The sequence below is a fragment of the Euwallacea fornicatus genome, chromosome 25 (genome assembly GCF_040115645.1).
Source record: "Euwallacea fornicatus isolate EFF26 chromosome 25, ASM4011564v1, whole genome shotgun sequence".
NCBI classification, from domain to species: domain Eukaryota; kingdom Metazoa; phylum Arthropoda; class Insecta; order Coleoptera; family Curculionidae; genus Euwallacea; species Euwallacea fornicatus.
In genome coordinates this window covers 604946-632394 of record NC_089565.1, presented here as the reverse complement: position 1 = coordinate 632394, position 27449 = coordinate 604946, and the positions used below count along the sequence as shown (strand labels likewise).

Genomic DNA, 27449 nt, shown 5'->3' with positions numbered 1-27449 from the left:
ATTTGACTGTTTTCAGTGAAAAATTTTGAATTTAATTATCTTTATAATTATAAGTTTAAACCTTCACTTTTCGTGGAGATATATTTATGATGTTTTTTCATATACCAGCGTGATAATGACTATTTGGACAACTTTCTCGATTATTCGAATTCGAAAGAGTCTATAAAAGTTACGATCGAGGAGAACAATGTAAAAACATTTTTTGTCTACGGTATTTTAATCAAAAAAGATTTAGGGATTTGAAACAACTGTTTACCAGAGAAAAACTCACGCTGGTCGCTGCTTGAAGTGCAACTCCCACAACCAAACCATGGTAAAAAAGACAATTTACAAATGTCCTTCTGACCTGGCCAAATTAACATTTTATTTAGTGGAAAAAATTTGAATGCTGCAACCGCATACATAAAAAAATGTTTTATATGAACACATCTTTGTAATTTTATTTAAAAAAATTTTCCGCAATACCGAACAGCCTAGAATAAGACAAACGCCAGATAGACCTACTACCAACCTTTTAATGCCATAGAGAGCAGGGACACCAAACCAAATCAGACGATTAGGAAATAAATTTGCCGTTGGAAAGGTTTTTAGGACTGAAACCTACGTCCTAAATTTACAATGACAAAACAACAAAACAAGAATGAACGTAGAAAAAATATGAAGAGAATGAGAAGTGTTGTATTGGCGACAGCCCTAGACCTTTATAAAAAAGAGAATTGAAGAAAATTAAAACGAGATTTTCCAAGATCGAATATATGTTAGCGTGTCCTGGATTCCAAGGAACCATCATCAAAGAAATGCAAAATCAAAGAAAGTGCATATATTTTACTTAATAATAATCGATGTGTGACCTCATGTTCAGGTAGCATGGATCGAACTTGATTACTTATGCTTGAGCAAAAGGTCAGCCTCGAACGCATAAAATCAGAAAGCACTAACAAATGCAACTGAGAGTAACCACCAACACAGTAAATGAAATTAAAGAAAAAGACAGACTTATGTACAATGGTCAAACCCCAATCACTTACCTCGGATCACCCCTTTGGAATATTGACATTATTCGTGTCAAAAAACTGTTATTCCTCGGCGATGAAGAGGAATTCTCAGGGTGCTTCACACATTTGATAATCACCTTTTATATTTTAGTTAATTATTAATTTTTATTCTTTTAGTGCTCTTTTCCCACGTCCTGAAACCGGTGACGTATTTGTTATAGAATCGTTAACAGGGTTTTCGTCCAAGCACTTAGTAAAAAGTGAATGTTATTCTAAGTTAATTTTATCTGAGGATAGTATGCAGTTCCGCAGTTTCAACGATCACCTACTTACACATAAGATGTTATTCTCAGACAATCAAAGAAAAAAATAACAAAAATATAGTACTTAGCGGCCATTCTACAGGTTTGTCAGGCTATTATTGCAGATAGATAGAGAACGAAATGAGCGTAAATGGTCACAAAATAAAGCAGATAATTAAAGAAATTAAGACGAAAATTCAATTTTCATTTATCTTTACCAATCAAAGGTAACCAATGGAATGGCCACAAAGCGAACAACAAAAATAGTAAATTTATTGCTTTTTACCTACTTCTGCGTAAACGCTAAAAATATCAAACTTATCCCATTGATGAAATCTGAAATAAGTGGAAAACGATCTTCTATTAGGTCTACCTGATACCTATTGCATAGATGTGTGAAAAATATTTTATTGAAAAAACTAAATATACAAGGCACAAGCAAGTAGTGATTATTTAACCGTATGCAAAGGATCGAATGCAGCGCCCCCTATAATCAGTTTTAAAAATTCTCAGAATTAAAACTCCAGACTTAAAACAAAATTTCCAATACCAAATTTTGACTAAAAATGTTTATTTTTATTGAATTAGTTCCGATAATGTATAAATCAAATTTGAATTTTGAGGCCCTATCTTATCAAAATGACACATTTATGAATATTTCGTTATTTAGATTTTCTCATAATTCATCGAGAGAAGCCGACATTCAACGCTTGGAACGTACTCGCATTAACACCCTGTATGCTGCTAAAAACCGAAAGAGTCTCCAAGCAATTACCAACTTCCGAAAAGACCATTAAAATGTTAAAACTTATCTTCTATAAGTTTTCAATCTAACCTTGGTGGGATGGGAGACCCGTAATGTCAATAAAACAGTTAGGGAGTTCTTGTTCGATCTACTACCGATAGGGTAACAATATATAGTTAGTTTATCAAATAAACATTACGAAGAACCATTGTAATGTAATCGAAGAATTACTGCTGAGAATCATAGAGAAGTTAGTGCAGCAGGGAAATCTATTACATGTAACGTATACGGGGAGTATAGGGCGCATTGTGACGTGACCTATTTAGGCTGAGATGGTAAAAAGGCTCACCTTCGCAGATGAAGCCTTGTTGGATGAGGCCCCAGAGCATGTCGCCGCAGTGGTGGCAGTACGTGGGCTTGTGAAAGGTCTTCTTCTGGAAGGCATGGCCGTGGGCCACGACGCACGCCGACGCCTGGTCGGCGGCCGAGCCCGCCATGACGCTCACCACTCGGCCGCTCCAAGGGGCCCTTTTGGATTGACGTCGATCGCTTTTACGTGATCTCGGAAGCGTACGCGGCGGCACACATGGTCGCACAACGACGCTGGGGCGCTGGCGTCTTCGACGGAGGCGGTTACATACTCGCGAAGACTCATCTCTCAGCGTAGACGACACGGCTCGGTCTCGGACGACATCACTGCTGCTGGCGCTGCTGCTACGGCTGCTGGCCCCGACGTCGTCTGCGCGAGATGCGCGAGCGACGGCGCACGTCGGCGTCGAGACGCGCGCCTCCCGCATTGCCAGATTTACGGCAGGTCGATTGATAACTCGGGACACGACCTGCCGCACGCCTCGACGCCGCCGCAATTCCTCGTTTCCAAACAAAACCGAAACATAGTAATGCATACGTTTACGGGACGCTCCAGAGGGTGTCTCACTAAGGGCGTATCCTGGATGGACAATAATTGGTATAGTAGCTACTGATGTTCTTTATAACGTCAAATATGGGTGTAAAATTACGGGGGTCGCTTCTGGAAGTACTATTCGAACAATTCATTTTTCGAATGGTATCGTTATTATGAAATTTGAGAATTCATCATTTCAAGTTCTATGAGGCTCATATTATTATTTACGAGCGTAGCTTTTTTGAGAAACACCTAAACTCCTTTAAACATTTTCTATATATAAAAAATAAAAGTTCCTTAGAAACCCGATTACCGAATCCATAGCAACCTATATTAAGGTTGCTATGGAATTTAACTTTCAGTTGAAGGTAACACCACATTAATAATTTGACCTTCAGGACCAGTTTTTCAACATCCAATCAGGAAGCGTGAAGGTCAACAATCAACTGACAAATAAAGCGATTTTTAAGTTGTAGTTAAGCTTAACCAACAGTTGAAGAAAAGACAGCTTCAGTTCGCAGACAGAATGATACTTTACCTTGGCTGACACGTTAGTTCACATGCAGTCTAGCATTCTAACAGAGATTATTTAAAAAATCTCCAGCCATTATTTATTGTTTATATTTAATCTACATTCTCTATATTCCAACATATACGAATATTGTTTTAATGCATTTCCTCCATCTTATGTGGAGCAGAGAGGAAAACGTACCTTCATGAATATAATTTTTTCGACTGGAAGACTCTTTTCGAAATATCATTCGAACAAATTCGTCTGCGAATGTTGTCTAAATGATGAATTTTAAATGTTCATAACATCTAATAGCATGACACTCATTTTGTTTCTTTCGCCCTTTCAAGACAGAATTATTTTTCCATTAAAATTTCCAAAAACTTAGAGCCTGGTACTAAGTAAGTGACAGAAGTAAAAGAGTAATTTCAACTTACAAATAAAATAAATCGATATTTCTTCTATAAATTGATTATGAAGTCTGTCTGTCTTAAATACTTTTAGAAAAATCAACAGTTTTTGAACTTAGCATGCAGTTAAAGTTAACAGCACACTAATAAATTGGTCTTTATGACCAGTTCTTCAATATTCAGTTAGGAAGCGACAACTGCCAATTAACAACTAACTGACACTTTAAGTGTGTTTCAAACTACTATAACATATGATGCTCACATGCAATATGCGAAAGACATGAAGTTATATGAGTATCTCCCTTACTTAAAGGTTTACCATACGTATGCCAAGTTCTGCAATTTTTCTCTAGATTTAGGGAAAACTGAAACTTATATGTGGTCTTCGCAATAAGACCATATCAACTTAACCTGAACTAACATGTTATCATTTAAGGATAGCACAATCAGATCCTTTCTGGATGCTAATATTTCCTCACAGTCTGCACAAGTCAAAGACTGTGTAACTAATACTAAACTAAAAGAAGAAAATGCGCAACAGCAAATATCTATCTTCAAAAGTCAGAGAAGTGCAAACACAAATTGATTTTAAATTCATTAAAATGTTTGAGGAGAAACTTTAAAATGCACTATAAACATTAATGACGTAATAACGGATTAAATAAATAAAATTATTTTAACATACAGCTTAACTACAGAATACACACACAACTGTGTGAAATCTCACCCACTCGCTGAATTGCAGTTGCATCTCCAGAAACCAGAAACTCCTGGGAGATGAAGAGGGCACCCAAAATCCATATGCCCCTAACTCTAAGTTTGAATCTTAAATTTAAAAAATCAAGGCAATTAAGCTCGTGTCAACATCGCAATAATCGACGGTATTCCGGGATTAGATGGAGTCTTTGCACATGTTGCATGCATGGACTGTCCCATAAGGCCCATTCAGATGAGGCATCTTTTTAACTTACAGGACATTATCAAAAACATTTTAGAAAGCTCTGCCTGATCAGAAAACATCCTGACGCTTTACCTCTGCAAGTTGAAAACCTCCATGGCTTGAGGTGCAAACGCGACTAGATGATTAGATATAGCTGTGGGCAAGAATGTAAAGTACGCCTCTAAATCAACACCCTGACAAGAGTTCTCCGATAAGAGTTCTCCAGAACATATATAAATATTTCTACAGAGCCTGCCACTAACATACTGCATGTATCTAGCTTGGGATCCAAATAGACACCCAAAAAGGGCACCCTCTCATCATTAGGTGACAAATCTCTCATCGAAAACGTAATGTGCTCAGTCTTAGCATTATTCAGATACAAGTTGTTCGAATCTGATCACAGATTGGCGTGAAAATGGGCGTTTAGCAAGCTATTCACGACTATAACAAGTTGGTTCGGAGTCCAGAAAATGGAGGAATTATCAGCGTATAAGAAGATATCTGCGTTGGTTAGTGGCAAATCTTGATATAAATGAGCAAACCAAAGAGTACAACACTTAAGTCTGGAATCTGGTCTACCCTACTGAGTAGACTTGGCGCAGACGCAGCATTATTCATAGACACCGCCTCCTACCAGTCGGATAAATATAAGAAAGCATCACTATATGTTTGTGATATCCACAAACACCTTGCTCAAATCACAGAAAATGGTGATTGTGAATTGTTGATCCTTAAAGACCTAAAACACGCCTGAAAGAGATGCAAAATGTCTGTGTACTTGTATACCTACCTCATACTTGCAATGCAAAAAACTGAACTGCACATCTGTAAAAAATGTGGTGAACTCGAAATGTAACAGAACAGAGTCGGTATACATTTTCTAGGATTTTTGAAAAAAATAGGTACAAGGGATTGGCAACGTCACGAATATTGCCTTTTATGAAGATGAGGAATAACCGCTGGGTTCAGGCTATCAAGGAAAGCGCCAGATTCAACGTACAAGTTAATGAGACCAGAAGTGGTCCAAGCATCATATTTACACTCAATTAAACTTATATGGAATCACCCAGTATTTTACAGAAAGGTGTTTTTACTGATTTGTGTTTGCATTCAAATAAAAAAAATGTTTTATTTATTTATAAACAACGTTTAGTTCAATAACATATTAATGTTAATACACCGGCAGTATAGACTATTAATTTAGAAGTCACGTCTCAGGTTTTCTCATTTGAATTTTTTGCTTTAAGCTGCCTTAAAATGCCTTTTGTGGGATTATCTGATGTACAGAGAGGAAGAATAATTGCCTTAGTGGAGCTGGGTATGCCTCAAAGAACTGTTGCCCGTACAGTGGGGGTTTCGCAAGGGATTGCTTCAAAAACTGCTACTTGGAATTAGGAACGTTGCAAAACAGGCCAAGAAGAAGTCGCCAAAAAGGTTACTACAGATCGCCAAGACCGATGTGTAGTGCAAATAGCTAGAAAAAATCCAACGGTAGCAATTCCAGAGCTACAAGGGCAAATTCTACAAACGACAGAGATACGCGTATCCGTGGAAACCATTAGAAAACGATTTCGAGCTACAGAATTATTTAGTCAAATGCCACTAAAAGTCCCCGGGATCTAAATTGACGAGACAACTTAAACGCGATAGATTAAATTGGTGTTTGCAGCACCAAAATTGGACAATGGACGAAAGGCAAAACGTCCTGTTTTCAAACGAAACCAGAACTGGTCTTAGATCTGATGATCGGCGATTCCATGTTTTAAGAGACCATGGAAAGCAAGCCAGATTCCAAACTGCCCGATCTGTCCGGAAATATAAAGGGGCAACAGAAATGTTTTGGGGCAGCATAATGATAGAAGAAAAAAATTCCTTAATTCCCATTCAACCCACCTTAACTGGACAGAGGTACGTAGATTTGGTGCTCCAATCAATAATAACAACTTGGAGGGGTGTTATTGGAGAGAATTTTTTATTTATGCATGACAATGCTCTACCGTGTACCAGTAGAGTCAAGAAAAACACCTTGGAAACGGAGGGTATCAGAGTTTCACCATGGCCTGCTTATTCTCCAGACCTGAATCCCGTAGAACATTTATGGGACATAATTAAAAGAAAGGTTAGGGCTCGTCAACACTATCTGGAAAATGCAGAACAACTGATACAAGTAGTTCTTGAAGAATGGAGAAATCTTCCTCGCGAAAAAATTGACAACCTTTTAAGACGCATGCGCCGTCGCATTCGTTCTTGCATTGAAGCTAGGGGGGGAAATACAGATTACTAAAACACTCAAAAAGTGTAATAATTTCATGTATAATTTGAATTTCTTATAAATTTTACTTTTACAAAATGAGACCTTTAGTTTATTTTCGTCATTACATACAGAATTGTTTTTTTTTATTCTTGCAATATAAATATTTTTTTAACTTAATCTTTAAATTTCAAGCATATAATTTTTACTAAAAATCATTTCTTTGCAAAATACTGGATGATTCCATATAAGTTTGATTGAGTGTACAATCGGCCTTATAATAGAGGCATTTAATCCATTCAAGACTTTACTTCTAGTTTGCTTAAGGGAATAGATTATGTCTCTCAGTCCATTAAACGTAACCATCAAAAAAGGGAAGGCAGGGTCACACTGCCGTCTTGGGTTCTGCTTCCATAAAAACCTGTAAAAATGAAAATGAAATTCTTTGACCTATCAACTTTGTCCATTGAATTTTTTGTTTTGCTTAATTAACGTTATAAAAAATTTCATTCTAATTATCACAAGTTCCTACAGAAATCGAATCGAAACCTGTCAGTATGTTGAAATTATCACTATTATAAAAAAAAGCATAAGCGATTGAGACCACTAAGACATTTCGCACACAAACCGCAAATTTTCACATAAGAAGTGAAATGTAAAGGCGGCTGCCTATTCTGAAAATAACAGTGTGCGAAAAGGCATTTCGCACAGTATTATTTGTATTTCGCACACACTGCAATGGACAATTGAATAAATGGTAACAAACATGTCACTTGAGACGTATTCATGTCCGAAGCTCGTCATGTTTCGACGGTTGCAGAAAATTGCTGGCCTTCACACTGGCTCAAATATAAAGTGTATTCCATAGGTTTTTCTACTCCCTTATAGGTAAATTACTAGTAACGTAAGGATGACTTACACCGGAAAATCAGCAATTATAGTTAGGTGTGCATAATGACACTTCAAGTTGTGCGTAATAATATTACCAAACAGTATCCAGCTGATGCATTAGCATAACTACGGCAACCACGCCACGATGCGTGTGTTATATGTTCCTGGACGAAACTGAAATACAATCGGAACAAATCCCATCTCTGGATATTAATTAAGAATAAGTCTTATTATTGCCAACCAATACTCTCTGAATGTTATCGGGCTTGATAAGTCTTAGAAAAAGCATTTTGCACTACTCAAAACCACGGCATGTTATTTTGCTCGACGAAATTACTGACCTCGCCTGTGGTTCAGTCAGAAACTTTCGTCTTGCTCGTAACATGCTTCTTACTATTCTCCTTACTCCTTCTCTTACTATTCTCTCTAATGCAATGTGTGGTAACGGACATCGTCCTGTATATTTTGTAGCGTTCAAAGTGCCCTGGATAAACACTCACACCTATCTAGTTGTATAAGTAGCTTTTTTTTGTTAAATCTTAAATAATTGTATGTTATTCCTCATTAGTACCTAGTTTGCCTCTCAGGGCTTGGTCCATAGCCAGAATTTTAATAAAGTTTGTCAACTTTCTTAGAAGTAATCATATATGAAAGTTGAAAAATATAACTTTTGACAAATTTGGATTTTTTTGATAATTGATATGTATTTTTATATGCGTTAAAAAGGTATAATGACATTCCGTAATCAACGATTTTTTTCATTTTCGAAGGTTATAGCGAAATTGTTGTGATACCAGCTAGTATTTTATATACCTCGGAGCACATGATCTTCATCTGTCCACACTCCAAAGATGCCAGAAAACTGGCAGAATCCAAGTGCAACACGAGAATTGGAATCGATAACATTTTCGAAATACTACTTAGTGATGAAAACAACTGGAACACAATTATGGAAATGCTAGAGAATATAATGAAGTCGAAGGCACAAGAGGAGCTGCGCAGAAAGAATGCATAAAAAGGGAAAAGAAAAAGGAAGAAATGAAGAAAGAGGAAGGAAAAGGAAAAAAAACATCACCGAAGGAAAACCTGAAGAGGAACCAAAGTGTAACAACACAGGAGAACCTACCACCTACCCCCTTGAAGTAATGCCTCACAGCGGTCCCGGAGGGTTTTCTAGGTGAAGAGAGGAAAGGGGTTTAGTCGGTCGGCCTTCCAGAGTCTGGAACGTCAACCCGACACAAAGTGAGCACATTAGATCGCACTTTGTGCCAGGCCCACAATGTCTGTTTTGCAGATTCCCCTCCACCTCTATAAAAAGAAAAAAAAGCTAGTATTTTATACGTGGTCGACACCACGATGTAGATTTGTCAGGATCGAGGCAACTCACTAATTCACTAACAGCCTTTTACTTTACTAGTGGTTCCAATGGGGAAAGATAGTACGAGTATTTAGAACGCAAGAGGTTCAGCAACGATGTTTAATAATCTAATAATAATTTGAATGAATCTAGAATAATGGAATCTCTATGAATCTGGAATATGAATGTCTTTGAATGAAAGGGTCTTGACTACTTATACTACTATGAAACCATGGGCGTACAACTGACAACATGAATTTATCTAGAACGCATCGTTAAGGGTAGTTAGTAATTTAAACAAAACTTAAACCTTTGGTCTAAGTTAACTATATATTTTGGTGATTTTGTTGTACCAGACAAAGAGATGAGATTTCTTAAAGAAATCAGTACTGGTTGTGCTGTAACATCGCCATTGAGTACGGAAAAAAACAAAATACCCCAGGCAGGTAAAAATCCTGCCGGTGACTCCGATCGGGTGCAAGCCCCGATGGTCACCGCCGGCCCCGCGGATTCGGGGGGGGGGGGGGGGGCAGAAATACTCTTTAAGGGGAGAGGGGAGAAGGGGAAGAAGGACATCGTCAGTAGGGACTATTGACCTTGTCTGGGACGAATGGTTGGAGTGCACAGTGAAAGGAACAGGAACAGAGGGAAGGAGAGATAGCATAGGGGAAAGAGGAAAAAAGGTAAGTGTCGTGCTAGAAAGCGATAAGAAAAGGAAAAAGAGTAACACGGCGGAGGAGGAAGGAAAAGGTGAGTTACCTTATAAGCAGAAGGAATGTTTGAAGGTTTATCTCTTAAAAGAAGGACTAGGGGCAATAACCAAACTAGTGAAACGATTGAAAGGGTACATTGAAAACAATACAAAAAGGGAAATAAAAGAGATTACGGGAAAACTAGAAAAACAAATTGAAGATTTAAATAAGAACATAATTAAAGAATTTATTAACAGAAATAAGTATGAAAGGCAGGAGATCCTCACGTACGAAGCTGACGTCCAGACGGAAGAAGGGGAACAGCTACCTGAAACAGATAAAACTATGGTAAGTACAACAAAAAGGGAAATAGATACGCAGACTGGGGAAGTGGAGAGAATAGATAAGTATGATGATTTTGTGGAGTAGGTAAATAGGAAGTGGAAAGAGGAAGAGTACACGAATGTGAGGATAGAGGTAGGAGGCCTGCTGGTAGCGGGTGGGAAAGAAACGAAAGTGGTGGTTGAGGGGCCAGGAGTGAATGGGAAGGAGATGGATGTTTGGGAAAGATTTAAAATTAGGTATAGGGATCTGGAGGAGATAGAGGAGGACATTGGGGTGGCAGAGTTTAGCAGTAGAGTTAAAAAGAAGAGGAAGGGGATGGAAGAAAATAGAAGTAGAATCATTAAAATTAGATATGCAGGAAAGGAGGAGGAGATATTTGAGAGGCCACTGGAAGTAAGGAGGGAGACGGAAGGGGAAAAAATTATAATAATGCACGGGCTGGATAGAATGGAAATGGACAGATGGAGGAAAATGGTAGATGGTAGAGGGTGCTACATGGAACTGAAACGAAGGCAGTAATATTTGAGAAAAAGGGCGGAAGAGTAGGTAAGGAGAGGATGAAGAGAGAGAAAAGGACCTATGCAATGATTGTAGATGGAAAAGAGGATGAGGGAGGTAACGATGCGATTCGAAAGGTGAAAAAGGATACTGAATGAACTATGCGTGGAGGATGAAGTGACTGGAATTAGAAGGAGTAAGGATGGAAAAGTGGTTGTGACAATGGGTGAGGAAAAAGGAAATTTAACGAGTGTGAGTGGAGCAGTAGGAAAGATGATGGGAAGGAATGTGAAAGCTGTAGGGCCAGGTATGAATGAATGAATGACTGTGTTTGTTAGAGGGTTGGATAATACGGATGAAAGGGTAAATGTGGAAAAGGCGCTGACTGAGAGGATGCAAGGGATAGCTAAGAATGAACTTAGTGTGAGAGAGTTAAGGCCTATGTGGGGATGCATGCAAGCATGCACAATTAGGATAAAGGAGAGATGGGGGAACATTCTTCTGAAAAATCCCAACATCAAGATTGGATGGGCAGTATGTAGAGTTGAGAGGCGAGTGAATTTGAGGAAGTGTTTAAGGTGCTGGGAGATGGGACATGTGATTGCGGAATGTAAAGGAGAAGAGAGAAAGGGATGCTGTTATAGGTGTGGAAAAAAGGGACATAAAAAGAAGACATGTGAGGCGAAAGAGTGGTGCGTGTTGTGTGAGTTGGAGGGACATATGACTGAGACTGGGAGATGTGGATAATTTAAAAGGGCGCTGTGGGAAGTGAGGGCTGTTGAGAGAATGGCAGTGGACTCCCCGGAGGGGGAGAGTAGTTGACATTCGTAGAGTATTTCTTTTCACCCCCCCCCCCCTGAAGTAATGTCTAGCGGCGGTTTCGGGGGGATCCAGGGTGAAGAGAGGAGGGTTTTAGTGGGTAGGCGCCTCCCTTCAGGGGGTGAATCCCACATAACCCGGTCGCTATAACATCAGACCGAGTACCTTTTAAAGGTTTCCCTCCTCTATAAAAAAAAAACATAGCCATTAGGTTTTCATGAGAAATCAAATAAGAACAATGTAAGGGGGATAGATCCATAGGCGTAACATAGGGTGCTTGGTTTAAGGATAAGAAGGTATGTAACAAAATAAATTTTTTCCATAATTTTTGTGCCGCAAAAATAGTCCCTCTCTAATATGTTTTAACACTGAGTACCAATACAGCTTATAATTACATGCCAAAGTTTGACAATATTCGCTTAGTGTACTGAATATGCGCAAAAGCTAATTTTTTAACTTTTGGTTCCTATTTGGCAGCCCTAACAAAGTAGTTTCACGGAGAACTTTGGAGGGCTGGTGCGATGAAATTGTTGCTCGGCCAGTTAAGGATCAATAAAGGGGCCGATTCGTTAAATGGTCAGTAATTGCCAATCTGAGAGTTTTGAAAAGTAATGAGATAATAAGAGATATCATGAAAAAATAAGTCAGTAATTACTTATTTTTTTACTGTACAACGAAAATTTGCAACAGATTTTAATCCAGTATTTGGTGTTAGGGACTTTAAGTTATTGATTTTTTATGTAGTTTATTTTGTTAATTTAGTTGTACTTTTATCCCTTAAGTTACGCCCATATACCACGACACTTATTCTATGAATACCATCTGGGTGTCCGACCACGGTGCTCATCAGGCCACAACCAAGAGTTCTTTATGGCTGGGAAATATGCTACTACTCAAAGGAAGCTTTCTCGGTTGGGCCTATAGCCACGATCTGCAGTTCGGTGGGCCTGCAATATTCCCAGAAAAGGGATTCGTATAGAAATTCGCCAGATGGCTGCATCCGGTGCGGCCATAGCCCGTAAGGGCTCTTGGTGGTGGTGCGCCCCTGGTTGGAATTCCTTGGTTTTAGTACTCAAGGGATAATCGAAGTAATTTTGCACTCTTTTTTCTTCTCTTCGTCTTGGAGCGGTGTCAATGTTGTATATGTGATCAAAATCATAGTTCCTAACCCGCTCAACTAAGCAATCTCCCTCTCCATATTTTTTTTGCGAGGATGTGGAAATCTTCTAAAGACACCTGACCCAGGATGTAGTTGGGGCCAGGCAGTGTAGGATTCGAGCTTCCGGAAAGACCGAAGTCGCCCGCCTACCCACTAAAACCACCTCCCCTCTTCCGCCCCGGAACCGTCGTTAAGCATTCCTTCGGGAAACCCCTTTTCATACTTAGATCAACGAATTCTGTCAGTATTAAATTAAGCGAAATTTAATACAGTCCATTTTCGTAAACCAAATTGTCGTTTTCATGGTTTCGTTTGTCGAAGGAACCCCTTAACAATGTTCTTAAAAATACAGCAGACCCTCGATAATGTAAACTAATTCAAACCAATTGCTGTTCATATTATCGGAATGTTTACATTACCGAACATGATTTGAGTAATAAACGTATTATTAAAGAAACGTTTAATAAATACATGTAGATATATAACAAAATAAACAAATATTCTAACAGCGCTAAGTATTTTTTATTAGAAGAAAAATAGTTTATAATTTTAGTTTATGTAAATTGGCGGTTAGCGTTGTCTTTCAATGTCTGCGGCCGTAAAATGCGAAGAACTAAAATAACCGCGTATGGTACTTCTTTCCTTTCAGCCCAATCTAAAGACTGGTTAAAAACTTGTATGCTTGTGCGACATCCACTATACTTCCAACTTCAATGGGAAAGTCTTCATCGTCCTCGCTGTCCGCATCTTCCTCCTTGTTAACATTATTCGTCTGCTTGGCTTCATTCCATAAATTAATATTAGCTAGAGTACAATGTTGGGATTCACTATTTTCATCAAATCAAGAACATGCAATGACGCACCGACAAGAAAATCAGCATTGGATCGCCACTGGTCCTTAATTACGCTTAGGGCAACATCATCTTCATCTTGATAATTAGTAAAAAGAAGAGATTGTTTCAACATTTTTGAATAGTTTGCTCATTAAATACATTCCAAGTTATATACACATTTAAAACAAATTCTCGAAATGTTACCCGTTTCTAAGCTTCAGATATGTTTTCATGATTCTTTGATGAGACAGACGCAAGTAGAATCCCTCGGTAGCATAGTTTGGTGAGTCTTATTATGTTCTTATCCATGGACTGACTTAATGGGGTTACATTGAGCTATATGTACTACATCACAAAAAGTGACCCATTCTCGCTCCTCAATTGCTTTGGAGGATGACTTAGCGCATAATCTAATACTAACAATGCTTTTATTGATATGTTCTGTTTTCTTTAGTGAATTTTGTACCTACAAATTAAATAATCCTAAAATTATGAATATGCGGAACATTTGTGATTGAACTGAACATTCACACCCCAAGAACAAAGCGCTTATGAAATCATTTCAGAAATATACTGTTAGCCATCGAAGCAGTTTTTGAATGGTGATAATCAACAGGGATATTACAATTTTTTGCTTTTTCCATTAACATTGACTCTATTTTCTGTGTTGCCAAGAACTCTTTACGTCATCGAGCGTATACGTTGTTTACGTTATCGCGCGTTCCACTTGATCACGTAATACGAATTTTATGTTTACATTAACGCAATATTATCATCATCGCGTGTTTATGTTATAGAGCGTCTGCTGTACTTTTTTCATTTAGGAGAAATAATACAAAGTCGGGACATAATACTCCTTTTACGTAGAAAACATAGTTCACTAAGGACCCATTGTGCAGCTAAATTGGTGTGGCGATAACAAAATGATATAAAATCTTGTGGAAGATGTAATATTCCGGTTCAATTGGAAGAAAATGCCGTTGGACACGAGAGATAATAAATGTAATTATTATTATTATCGAGGAGATCTGCAAGATTTATTTTTATTACATGGACATTTTCCATAGTTTCCATTTTAAAAAAGTTCGCGAGCAAAAGAAAATTTTTAGAGCAATCCAATTCCTGTGCAGAAATTGATGCCATTTATACGGAAGCAAGTTCAGGTCTATGCGCCGTGAATATCAAAGTAATAACGGTCAAAGTGCAGATTTGGCAACACTGTGTTATTTCTATTCTAGTTGACCATTTCTTATTGATTTTGATGGTATGCGTCCTCTGTCATCCATATGGGCAAACTATGATGTCAACTGGGCGCTAAATAGTCAATGGAGAATATTATAGCATGATATAGAAGGAATCTGTTAACCAGAATATATTGGAAAAAAATGTTAATTTGCTTAAGTATTTGAGCGAGGGAACAGTATCGAATTGTCTCGAACATGCGTTAAATGGATTATTTTTCACCTTTCGCATAAACTACTCTCCGAAATCACCAGTAAATTTATTGTAGAGTAATGATGGAGTAATTTACTTAATAAAAAAAAGCAGTAATTAATACTGGATTAATAGTGGATTACACATCCAGGTGAAAAATATTTTTTATCTGTGGGAAGCAGAAATTATTTTCTCCCACCGCGATGTGCGTACTAATTCATTTTTGACCACATATCACTTAATATAAAAAACTTTGTTTATTTACTTCCACGTTAAGAGAAAGAATATACTCGAGTAAAGCATGAATTAATGAAATTGCATTGAATTAGTTCGGGGGAATAAATTATTGTTTTAAGAATTTTGGAACTCACGTTGGAAAAAAACTTGTAACAACTTGCCAATGTAATCTTAAAAAGTGTGGGAACATTTTTCATATTATACGAGAGCAATATGGCGGAATTCTGGATGCTCCTAGGAGAAAAATAAACATTGAACCCACTTTACTTCCGGCTTAATAAATAACATTGATCCGTTATTTACTCACCAGTTCTCCATAGAATACTGATATATTGCTTTGGAGTTCAAATGAAATTCGCATATTTCCAAAATATATTCAAAACGTCTGGAATTTAATTAATTTCTTACCAATTACCTCTGCGGCATCACTTTACCCATGAGCCTTATTAACATTGCGAGATGTAACCCCGATAAAACATTTTGAGAAACTAGAAGCTGTGATAGTTATTTTTGCTATTTAGAACATTTGCTAACCTCCATGCTTACTAAAATAAGACATTAGGGATTTATTGCTGTAAGATAATTATAGGGGAGTCCTGTAAATGTGCACGTCGGATAACAAATTATACGCATAGCTGATTATAAATTTAGTTATTACTTTTAGCTTCCATTTACTCTAGCGCCATCTAGCACTTACAGGTAAGATAAGAGAGATAGCGATATTTAAAACAGCAATAACTAATTTTTTGGTCACCTGTTAGTTTTTTTGTGTTATTCCCCAGTAAGGTAATAAGAGGAGATTCCATCTATGGAGAAAGAATATTATGCACTGTTAGGTGATTCACACGTGTTTATAAATTCGGATATCAGAAAAGTGACCAACATTCCGGATTTGGACACTGGGTAGCCTTGTTGGGGTGGGATTGATTGTTATGAGACCGATTTTTTGCGCTGTCGTCCCATAGGGTTATAACAAATTGAAACGTTCACACGTGTAATTCCCTAATTGAGGTCTTGATAGCTACGGCTACATATCCGGTCTCTGGAGGAGCTACCGTTCGTAATCGCAGTTAAGCACATGGTAAATTAGAGATTTTAAATACACTATATGTGGAGATAGGAATAATTCCCAGACGTGTGTAAGGCATCTCTTTACAATTATAAGTTGGAGCTGGCCTAAGCGCTATTAGAGAAACTAGAGCAACATTTCACTGGTTACCAGGATAGAATATCAAAGATTGCTGGAAATTTTAATGTCTATTTTTAAGAATATTAAGATTTTTCACGTTAAGGAACAATAAAGGGGTTTGACTTTCGGCGTGTTGTTTTTATTTAATCTCGACCTTATCGTGTTCGTGAACCTTTAGGGCATTATATGATTTTGTTCTTGGATTATAGTCCATTGTGTGACGAGAACTAAAATTCCTTAAATTGTTTTCAATATATATTATATATATAGCAAAGCACTACCACCCAAGAATTGATCCCTGTATACTCACACAAGATGCTGTGACTGCACTCTATTGAAAATTATTAAACATTCCCATCATTAGTGAAACTCGTATTATAAATATTAAAATTTTATTAATAAATTAAACTTGAACTACAGCATTTTCGTCGTGTAAATTTAACGCCACGTCACTTTCCTCATTCGGTATGGATTCCACTTCATTGCCGGAGCTCCCCGAACCGTGACTACCGACTTTATCGTAACCGGCGACTTCACTACTGTCTGCTTCGTTCCTTAAACGTTCATATGGCGGTTCACTTTCCGTTGTCCTGCTGGCACTATTTGAACTCTCTGACACGTCACACTTCACTTTTTCGTAGGCCTCTAAATCCTGCGTTTTAGTCCTAGTTGCGCTTATCTCATAAAACGGTTCTAAATCTTTCACACTTTCGTAGTTTGGATCGGATTGATTGACGGACTCGTAATTTGGGTCGCTTTCGCTGCCACTTGATTTGGGTGCTGCGTAGTTCGGTTCGAGTGGAGGTCCCAAAATTTCTTGATAGTTGTGATTTTCCAGAGGATTCTTTAAAACACTCATCTTTGACTTTATAATTAATGAAGAAACCCTAATAAAATATACCTTTTTCTTTTTGTTAACTACCGAGTATCCTGCCGCGATTGGGTCGCTTATTTGATGTCTCAGTTCCTCGTAATTCGGAGGAATCTCGAAGGTCACATCTCGGAGAGCTTCGTAACCTGGATCTGAGGAATTAGCAAGACTTCCGGGCCCATTTATGCTAGCGTACCCCGGCTCGCATACATCTCCACCTTGAAAAAAACAAAATTAATAAAAATTCATCACTAAAATTAATTGTCATAGTCAAACCTTTGATTTTTTCGTATCCAAAATCGCTATTTGTTGTAGAGCTTTTTTTTAAAGTCTCATAATTGTGTTCTGTTCCAGCTTCAGGCACACCCGCGCTAATTCCATAGGCACCCCTTAAGGAGTCAGTAATACTGCTTCTATCCGACGAACTAAAACGTTACAAAACTAAACATCAAAAAGGTAAAAACTAGAACTAAGTGAGCAAATATGCAAATAGAATGGACTTACCTTTCCTCTATTCCATCATCTTTCCTATTCTTTTGAACTTTGGCGTATAAATCATCCAAGTTCCGTTTAACTTGTAATTTGTCTGTATGAAAATCTAGATTCGATGCTGTAGGGGGAGGGGGCAGTGGAGAATTAGCTTGCCGTTTTTCTGGTTTTGGTGATCCCACGTTAGCGGAGCTGGAGGACGATGATGCTAAACAAATATTAAATGAAGTAAATGACTAAAATTTGGAAAAAGTAAAGAAATCTTACCTTGTCTAGAATGGGTATATGAGTGTGATGCAACATGCTTCAAATTATCTAAATTAGAGGGGATGGGCTGGTGCGGTGCTTCATATAATTGGTCAACTTCATCCCTAAAAAATGCTTGCTATGCACTTAGAAATTCAGACCTGGGAAAGTTTTTAAAGACAAACCTATCACGAGAAATTTGCCTTTCATCAGGTGGAATGTTAATTTCAGCCTCAACTGTAATTGGCAGGGGCGGAATCCTGGCGTAAGTCTCACTCTCACTAGTGTAAATTGGATTATTGGGATCCGGAATGGTAGTGTATACATCGTCTAAAAAGTATTAGGAATATGTCAGTCACCAAGTTGCAAATTTCATCGTCCAACCCAACCTGAATCGTCAGACACGGTAGAATAAAGAACATCTAATTTTCTCTTTTGCTTATTGGAAGCTTGAGTTTGAGCAATAATGTTGGCCAAAGGCTCTCTTACACTTATGCTTGTATAGCCTTCTGTAAACCATAAGTAAAAGAGGATCCTATTTGAATAATGATATTCTTACTTGAAGAATCCTGTGAATCACCACTGAAATTTATTGGAGGGGTCATATATGGTAACTCATAGCTAGCAGCGATACCTCCTGCAACCGCACTGGCTGCAGGAATATCAACTGATTCCGGATTTTCGTCTGAAGTTCTTCTGGACCGAATGGGACTAGCGGTATTTGTTGATGTACTGGGTATGTCAGCCCTAAATAATAGTTCATTGTTTAATGATTTTTTTTTCAAAGAAATACACCACAAAAGTGTTCCACGTAACTATAACACGAAATAATTGAAATGCACAATACTTAACAAATTAGAACTATCTTACTATCGATCTTACCTTAACAAAGTAATCCTTTCCTCCGAAATGGGGCCTTCTTCATATACGACAGTCCTCGAGGATGGTGGTTGAACTTGTGCATACGGATGTTCTTTTTTCGACTTTATTTTATCATATTTCACCCGTTCGTAAGGAGAAAATGCATCATCAGCTTGGCTCATTGAACTGTGTTGTGAAACACTCGTGCGAACTTCAGAGGACTTTACACCAGAAATTTTTTCACCTGTTAAATAATATCTTTTAAATGAAAAATATATAATCCAAACATGCGCAATTATTATTGTATTGAATGAGTTTGCTGGGAGCATAGTTATCTTGATCGTCACATTGTAAAAACTTTGCCATTTTAGGTAAATTCTTCAAAGTTAAAGCATACATGTAAATGTTATCTCATTCTATATCAAGTGTTCAAAAGTTGCATAACAGGAAAACACAACAATTTTTCCAATACGCATATCTTGAAATCGTTGATTATTGAAATAGGATATATAGGGTAAACGGTATAGTTATTGGATACATTCGATTTGGAAATCTGTAATAAACACAAATACAATACTAACTGAATATTTTGCTCAGAGATGGCGAGACTTTTTACATTTCTGCAAGGCAAAAAAAGGGGATTCACCAGGAATACTTTTTAAAAAAAGTTACTGTGAGTTTAATGTTGGACTGCGTAGTATGCTGCATATAAGGAAGATTTTAATAAGAAGTAATAATTTTAAAAGCAACAATTTTTAGAATTTTAATCGAAATTTGAACTGCTACAATATTTTCATAGTAATTTAGATCCATCCAATGTAGTATTTTTTGCAGATTTACCCAGATATTTCCATTCCAGGTGTTCCGTCACCTTGTCCAACATCTGTATTTACAATAAGTTCAACTTTCAGTTATTGGACACGCCGTCCAATCATTGATTTTGGGTTTTATCATTTTTTAATCGTTATTCCGTTTGTTCCAGTTGTTATTCCGTCCGTTCCAGTTGAACAGATATTTATTTGAGATAAATAAATAATTGTAAATGCTGAAATGCGTCAGATATAATTTTGTTCAACTTGAAATAGCACTGGAGAAGCTGCAAGAAAAAGGAACAAACCTCGGAACCGTTTGAACAATATATAAGGTTCGAAAATCCACGATTCACTTCAAACTCTAAAATCCGCATCGTAAAAGTAGCTATGGGCCTTCGCCTATTTTAACAAATGAAGAAGAACACTGTTTGGTTTTGTGGATTTCGGAATTGTGAAAAACAGGATTTCCGAGGAAAATGGAAGATGTTATCTCAAGTGTTCAAACATTTTCAGAAGCAATCGCCGAATCAAATCCTTTCAAAAATAATCGTCCCGGTATGGAATGGATGAAGGCTTTCCTTCGACGTAATACTCGAATCTCAGATAGGCAAAGCGAGATGTTTTCATCAGCTACGTCTTGTGTAACGGAAGCGAATATAAGAAAGTGGTTCATCGAAATTAAAAAATTCTTCGAAGAGCAGAACTTGATGTACTAAAGTATCCTTCTCGCGTTTATAACGGGGATGAAACGGAATTCCAAATATATACATCTAAAGGTCGTGTATTGGCCGAAAAAGGAATAAAAAATGTTTACAACATCGAAAAAGGTTCTTTAAAAGCAAATATTACTGTAATGTTTCTTTTCTTCGCTGATGGGAAAACATGTCATTCAATGATTATGTATCCTTACCGAAGATTTTCAAAGAAAACTGCTCGTACTCTTCCCCCAAAATGGGGTGTTGCAAGGAGCGACAACGGACGGATGACCGCTGAGGTGTTTTATGAGAACATAACAAACATTTTTCATTGATATTTAGTAAAGAACGAGGTGACGTTTCCCGTGATCTTCTTTGTTGATGGACACAAGTCTCATATAACTTACGACTTAAGTGTTATAAGTAGTTAATTACAAATTGTGTTTGTAACTCTATACCCAAATTCAACTAGGATTTCGCAGCCCGCAGATGCCGCAGCTTTTAGTCCATTGAAATCCACCTGGCCAAAAATTACAAGACAATTCTATTCATAAAATCCAGGGAAATCAATAAACAAGCTTAAGATTGCACCTATATTGGCACAAGCTGTCGACATCATTAAATCCGATACTATCCGAAGTGGATTCTAACCATGTAGATTATGCCCCTTTAACCCAGACGCAGTCGATTACACTAGGTTTCTTGGATGGACAAAACAAAATGTAAATAAACAGAACGAATACAATGTACAGTGCAACGACAGAACGTTAACTTACAAAGGATTTGTTAATGTCGTAGGTCAAGATTGTATCATGAAATGTGAGAGTAATAATTCGTCTCAAGAAATCAACGATGAAAATTTCAACAAATTATAGTCAATTTGGAAACATTTCCAAAAATCGAATGAATCGAAGCAACAACTCCAATTCCATTTTCACCCACTCGGTTATCAATCAAACAATCACAATTTTTGGGCCTCCACTGCTGCACTTGTGTCCGGTTTTGTGGTAACACCTACAAAATCAAACGTCCCACTTGAGGAAGTATCGAAAACTAATGTAGCTCTTTCCTCTTTTTTAACGTGACCAAATTCGCCAAAACGAAAAAATAAACGACAAACTGAGAGAAAGCCTCACGCCTTGACGTCAGAAAAGTTTCAGCGAATGTTTGGATCCAAACATGTTTTAGAACGCCAAAAGTTAAAGGCGAAAGAAGAAAGAAAAAGAAAGCGCGAAGAGAAAAAACAACAATTAATGGGGAAAACTAAGTTACAAAACAGCCAGAAAGACAGGCTAAAATGTGGTGAGTGCTCAAAGTTAATAAAAAGGAAAGGGTTGACTTGCGATATTTGTAAGAAGAATTTTCACTGATCACGTGTTTCTGTGTCACATAGAGAGCACATTCCAGATTATGAAGATGATTATTTGTGTCATTGATGCTACAAGGAAGCAGGTGAAGAAAGTGATGAAACAAATTAAGAAGATACGGATAAATTAAACTTAAGGAACTAAATGTACAATAACTGTATTTTTTGAACACAAAAGATCGGTGATGCCTAACTTTTTCCTATCTTGTTCTTTAGTGTTTTCGATTGCAACATTTGAATTTTCATTTGTTTAAATTACATTCATGCTTTGGTGGTATCTGAAGATAAAAAATAAATTTTTCTCAAGTTATCGAATAAAAAACGTTTCCTAACTATCCGATAACTATACCATTTACTCTATATGTTAAGATTTTCAGACAGATGCAGATATGCAATAATACATGTTTTATTTAAAAAAAAAACCATCAATAAAGAAGCCTCAGGTCTTCTTAGTGCGAAATATCGTACTAGAAGACTCAAAAGAACGAAACCTTTTGAACTTGTAAAGTGAACGAACAATAAGTGATCCCGAGGGGAATAACTTAGTAGTAGCAATGTAGCTCTAGTAAAATAGGATAGAACAAAATTGATCGTTAGTTATGTAAACTAGTTTTAATTGTAGTGGGTTCTGTTAGAAGTGGGCATGCAAATGCAAATACTGCAAACGAACCTTATAAAAAAAAAATAAATAAAAAAAAAAATAAAAAAAAAACGAATGTTGGATTTAGAGTGAGTTAACTGCTTTCAAAATGTGACCCTGTCGCCCCTCTAAGCATGACTCCAAATCCAAAGCGACAGCTACAATGGTTTAGATGTTATTGAATACTAAGTTCCGAGTGGGTCAGTCTACAGGGTGTCCCAGTTCTAAAAGTAGTAAATTCAACCACGTATCCTATATTGAAAAATAAGTGTAGTATATTATATAAATTATGTACGAAAAATGCTTCGTTACGAAAGTACAGGGTGTTATTTTTATTAAAAAATCACAAATTCTTGAATATTTCCGAAACTGCTTGAGATATTTTAATGAAATTTTGTAGAGTTTGAAGGTTAATATGACACCTCTAGATTTCTTAGCTTGGGGTTACATGAAAATCACAATTTACGAAACTTCCGTAAATTTTCGAGAACTATTAATTAATTGAATTAAAAATGCTGCCGAGACCATTACACCAGTTCATTTCGCGGATGTAAAGCAGTCGATTATTCCAAGAACCCAATTGTGTTTTGAACAAAATGGTGCCTACTCTGAACATCTTTTGTGAGAATGCCCCTCGTTGTTCTCAAGTTAAAACATTGAAATGGTAAAAACGTAGGCGGTAGCAAAAAAAGAAACGTTAAAATGGCCTTTATTTTCTTATTTTGAAAACGTCGCACGACGAAAAGTCGAGAGACCTTTTTTTTTCTTATTGAACAAGAAATTCAGAAATAATTTATAACTCAAGAAGTGGCGTACCATTTTTTTCTTAAAAAATATCAAGCGGCTTGCCCGTACGCACGTCACTGATAGAACTCAAAACAATATTTTTGTCGTAAAATACGCGTCGCTATTAAATGTTAAATTTTACAAAATTTCGTTAGAATATCTCAAGGGGTTTCGGACATATTCAAGAATTTATGATTTTTTAATAACACCCTGTACTTTCATAAAGAAGCATTTTTTGTATATAATTTATATAGCAAACTACACTTATTTTTCAATGTAAACTACGTGATTGAATTTACTATCTTTACAACTGGAATACCGTGTATATACTGAGTGAGTTCATACGAAATGACATACATTTTTCATACTATGGAGGATTTTTTCTTTTTATTTACCGGCGTTCGCGTATTGACCTAATGTTGCGTAATGCTCCGAGGAATTATCTCCATTGGCTTCCCAACTAATGCCTGCTACCATTTCTGATGGAATATCTGGCAAGCTTCGTCGGGAATTTGTGAGTCCACCCCTATCAAATTCAATATTGGGCCAAGTTGAGTAAAAATTTGTATTTCAAGTCAATTAAAATCTCTTACCTTTTGTCTGAATTCTCAGCAAGGGTTACTCCATTTTTCGTGGACGCTGCGGATGGAAGATGGTTAACGTTTTCATCTGGATTTTTTTGAGTGACCATACCATCCACACCAAGCCACTCATTTCTGAAAGCAAATAAGACATTCAAGAAAAAGTGCATTCTATAATGACACTGAAATAATACTTAATATTAACTAACACTTTATTATAATATTTCAACTTATTAAAAATATTGGCTCAAAATGGTTGCACATACAGAAAATATCAATTTTTTAATAGATATATGCTGCATTTTTCAGTGTTTGACCCAGTGATTGAGCTTCAAAATTTCTTAAAAAATAAAAATTAAAGGTGTATTGGAAAAAATTAAATACCTACATATTTACTTCCAGAAAGGTTTTAACTCAATTACTCCTATTTTAGTTGAATGAATCAAAATCCCGTTGAATATAGTTAGAGATAATCGAAAGGGATGTTTAACATTGAAAAATGATAATACACTAAGCAACATTTTAGAAATGAGAACAACCAGGAGAGCAATAGCTGAAGCAATACACGGAAATGGCATATCATTTAAAAGAATAGAAGATAATATCCTGCAATACTTTGGTAATATCAAGCCATAAATGCAACAAACAAAACGCAATAAGGCCCAAAAGCTTCAAAATTTTGTGGTCGTTTAGCTAATAGAAAGCCGAGCAGAAGGCACGAAAATATTAGATGAAGTCCTTGTTTAAGGAGAATTCGAGCTTAGAAAAAATGTATACCAAGTGAGCTAATATAGCTTACTTATCTCTGCATGTTACCACACACACACACACACAGTGCCAAAACAATTGCCACACTGAGGATTTACAGGTGAGAATGTCCGAATTCATCAATAATTTTTGGTGATTACGTAGAAAATTTTTGTTATAAGTAGGTAGTGAATTCATTTCTAAAAATAAAAGAAAACACAACATTTCTACCCTAATTCGCCAATATTCTTAAACTAAATTGAAAAATATATTGACATGACTCAAATGAACACAATAAATTTGCAAAAAAAGACAAATTTAAAACTGAATTTTTCTTATATTTTTTTATTATTGTAAAGGTATTTTACATTTGGATTGTGTTATATGTTGCATCGCTTATTTTTTTTATTACATAGGTATCGGACAAAATTAGAGCAACTTTTGAAATATTCTTCTAAATTTAAGTTCTCTAAAAAATCATCAAATATTTTATCATAAATATTCAGCTTAAGATAGTTAGTGTAAAATACATTCGCTATAAATAGTTTAAATTGTTATTGGGAATAAAAAAATAAAAAAATAGTTTTGATCTAAAATTGTTTGCGACAAAATAAGAGCAACCAATGTTTAAATATTTTGTATTTCTGACTTTCTTGTGGTCTTTTAAACAACGAACATCTACGATTATGCCTCGTGGTGTTCACTATTCAGTTGATCTAAAACAAAAAATTATTAGTGCAGATAAGAGTGGGAAATCGCAAAAACTTATATCGGAAGTTTTTGGCATAAAAAAAGATGTTGTATCAAAAACTATCAGGGGATTCACTGACCGTGGTGACGTAACGAATTTAAAACGAGGTGTTCGGTAAAGAAAAACGACAGAGAAGTTAGACAGGAGTCTTATAAGGCTAAGTAAAAAAAATCCTGAAGTGTCAGCTCGCCAGATTATTGCACAAGCAGGAGAAGTTGGTGTTTCTTCCAGAACAGTTCAACGTCGATTGACAGAACATGGTTTAAAAGGAAGGAAACCTGCCAAAAAACCACATCTTTCACTAAAAAATAAAGAGGCCAGGATGTTGTTCACCACCTACCACCGAGATTGGACTCCTCAACGGTAGAAGAAAGTATTATTTTCCGATGAATCCAAGTTTTGCATCTATGGAAGTGATGGAGCTCAATGGGGACGTCGCCCAAATGGCCAAAAACTTAATCCAAAGCACGTAAAAACTACCATGAAACACGGAGGAGGAAATATTATGGTTTGGAGTCGTTTCTCTGCTTACGGAACTGGTCCACTTTATAGGATTAAGGACAAAATAGATAGATTTTAGTATCATTATATACTAGAGAATGTTATGTATCTATATGCCGAATGGGAAATGCCCCTTAAGTTTGTCTACCAGCACGACGACGATCCTAAGCATACTGCGAAAATAGTAAAAGCTTGGTTCGTGAAGAAGAAAGTCGAGGCGATGAAATGACCAGCCCAATCTCCGGACTTAAATCCTATTGAGAACCTTTGAGAGATCATAGATAACAAAATCCGAGGAAAAAATATTACCAATCAGGATAATTTATTTGAAGAAATAGAGAACGCCTGGAAGTCTATTGATCCTGATATCATTTCAAATTTAATTTCTTCAATGCCAAAAAGGCGTGAGCTAGTTCTTCAAAACAAGGGGTATTGGACTAAATATTAATGGTAATACACAAAAAATTGTTCTAAATATAATATTTATCCCCCCCCCCCCCTCTCCCCTTTACAACATATATTGCCACGACATTTATAACCACAACTTACTGAACAAAAACGACATAGACTTAACGGCTTACATATTACAATATGCTGACGACACGGCGCTTGTAGTACATGACAAAACGACAAAGAAAGCCGTAGACCGATTGCAGACGCTAATGGACGACACTATGACCTGGTTTTATAAGTGGAGGCTAACACCGAATCCCGCTAAGAACCAACTTTTACTGACAAATCACAGAACTAAGGAAAACTCCCCGACACTTACAGCAGACGGACATACAATACACCCCACTAACGACGTAAAATACCTGGGCGTAACTATAGACCACAAATTGAAATTTTACAAACATGTACAAAACATAAGGACAGAAATTACGAGACGAACAAAACACTTTCGATCACTGACATACAAAAACAAGGGGATCAGCACGAAGACAGCGACAAGAATTTACAAATCGATCTGCAGACCCCTTTTAGACTACGGACATATAGTGAGAGCAAACGCTACCGAAAAAACCAAAAGACATATACAGACAACAGAACAAATCGCTCTGAGACTCATCACTAAAACAAGACATCCTAATAATCCTTTGCACAACCCCTCCACACAATTACTATACGAGCGTACGAACATGACAAAAATAACGGACAGACTATCACAAATACAGACAAAATGGAAAAACAACCGACACAACTGGACAATACTTAACCCACTTTGCCTCAGACGACAAACACGACATTCTCACTTTCTCTCTCCTCCCAATACGTTATACGAAGAACTGAGTGAAGATATACAATAGAATTTTTTTTTTTTTTTTTTTTTTTATCTCCAAATGTATACCGTTTTGACCACTCTTTATATAAACTTAGGCACTTGGTTATGTAACAAGGGCAGAAAGACCAATATGGTCGATAGCCTATTTCGTATGAAATAAAAATTATATATATATATATATATATATATATTTATTCAAATAATTTTTAAGTTGCTTTAATTTTCTCGTTCCAATTGTGGTGGTAAAAGGTTTTCTTTTTCCTTCTCCTCTAAAATGTGCTTTTTAAACATTCAGTCTCAGGTGTA

At 36.7% G+C, this 27449-nt stretch overlaps 3 protein-coding genes and 1 pseudogene across 7 annotated transcripts in view; 2 read left to right on the top strand and 2 right to left on the bottom strand.

Annotated features, from left to right (window-relative positions):
• LOC136346941 (diacylglycerol kinase theta) overlaps positions 1-2768 on the bottom strand; it is an 89135-nt gene extending 86367 nt beyond the window's left edge. Inside the window, exon 1 of one of the 2 annotated variants that reach the window (XM_066296505.1) lies at positions 2392-2768. In XM_066296505.1, the coding sequence (XP_066152602.1) occupies positions 2392-2539 (148 nt within the window). In that variant the 5' untranslated portion in view covers positions 2540-2768. The remainder of the gene's footprint in view (positions 1-2391) is intronic. The other variant, XM_066296503.1, reaches the window with a different exon arrangement.
• An 8397-nt stretch (positions 2769-11165) lies between these two features.
• Positions 11166-11591, top strand: LOC136346884 (uncharacterized). The gene has a single exon (XM_066296401.1). It carries the CDS (start codon positions 11166-11168, stop codon positions 11589-11591), a length of 426 nt encoding a protein of 141 aa, XP_066152498.1.
• Positions 11592-16890: 5299 nt separating this feature from the next.
• LOC136346943 (uncharacterized) overlaps positions 16891-27449 on the bottom strand; it is a 29766-nt gene continuing 19207 nt past the window's right edge. The window contains exons 2-12 of one of the 4 annotated variants that reach the window (XM_066296508.1): positions 23875-23997; positions 23677-23807; positions 19004-19226; positions 18681-18868; positions 18511-18630; positions 18307-18451; positions 18143-18246; positions 17891-18083; positions 17663-17811; positions 17417-17604; positions 16891-17359 (exon numbers count right to left, since the gene is read on the bottom strand). In XM_066296508.1, the coding sequence (XP_066152605.1) occupies positions 16919-17359; positions 17417-17604; positions 17663-17811; positions 17891-18083; positions 18143-18246; positions 18307-18451; positions 18511-18630; positions 18681-18868; positions 19004-19226; positions 23677-23807; positions 23875-23997 (2005 nt within the window). In that variant the 3' untranslated portion in view covers positions 16891-16918. Of the gene's footprint in view, positions 17605-17662; positions 17812-17890; positions 18084-18142; positions 18247-18306; positions 18452-18510; positions 18631-18680; positions 18869-19003; positions 19227-23676; positions 23808-23874; positions 23998-27449 lie in introns of all 4 variants that reach the window. The other 3 variants (XM_066296509.1, XM_066296507.1, XM_066296510.1) reach the window with 3 other exon arrangements.
• Positions 20271-21364, top strand: LOC136347002 (uncharacterized; annotated as a pseudogene).

Excerpts from the sequence above, each read along its gene's own strand:
- LOC136346884 (XM_066296401.1), top strand. The coding sequence starts at position 11,166 with ATGACTGTGTTTGTTAGAGGGTTGGATAATACGGATGAAAGGGTAAAT.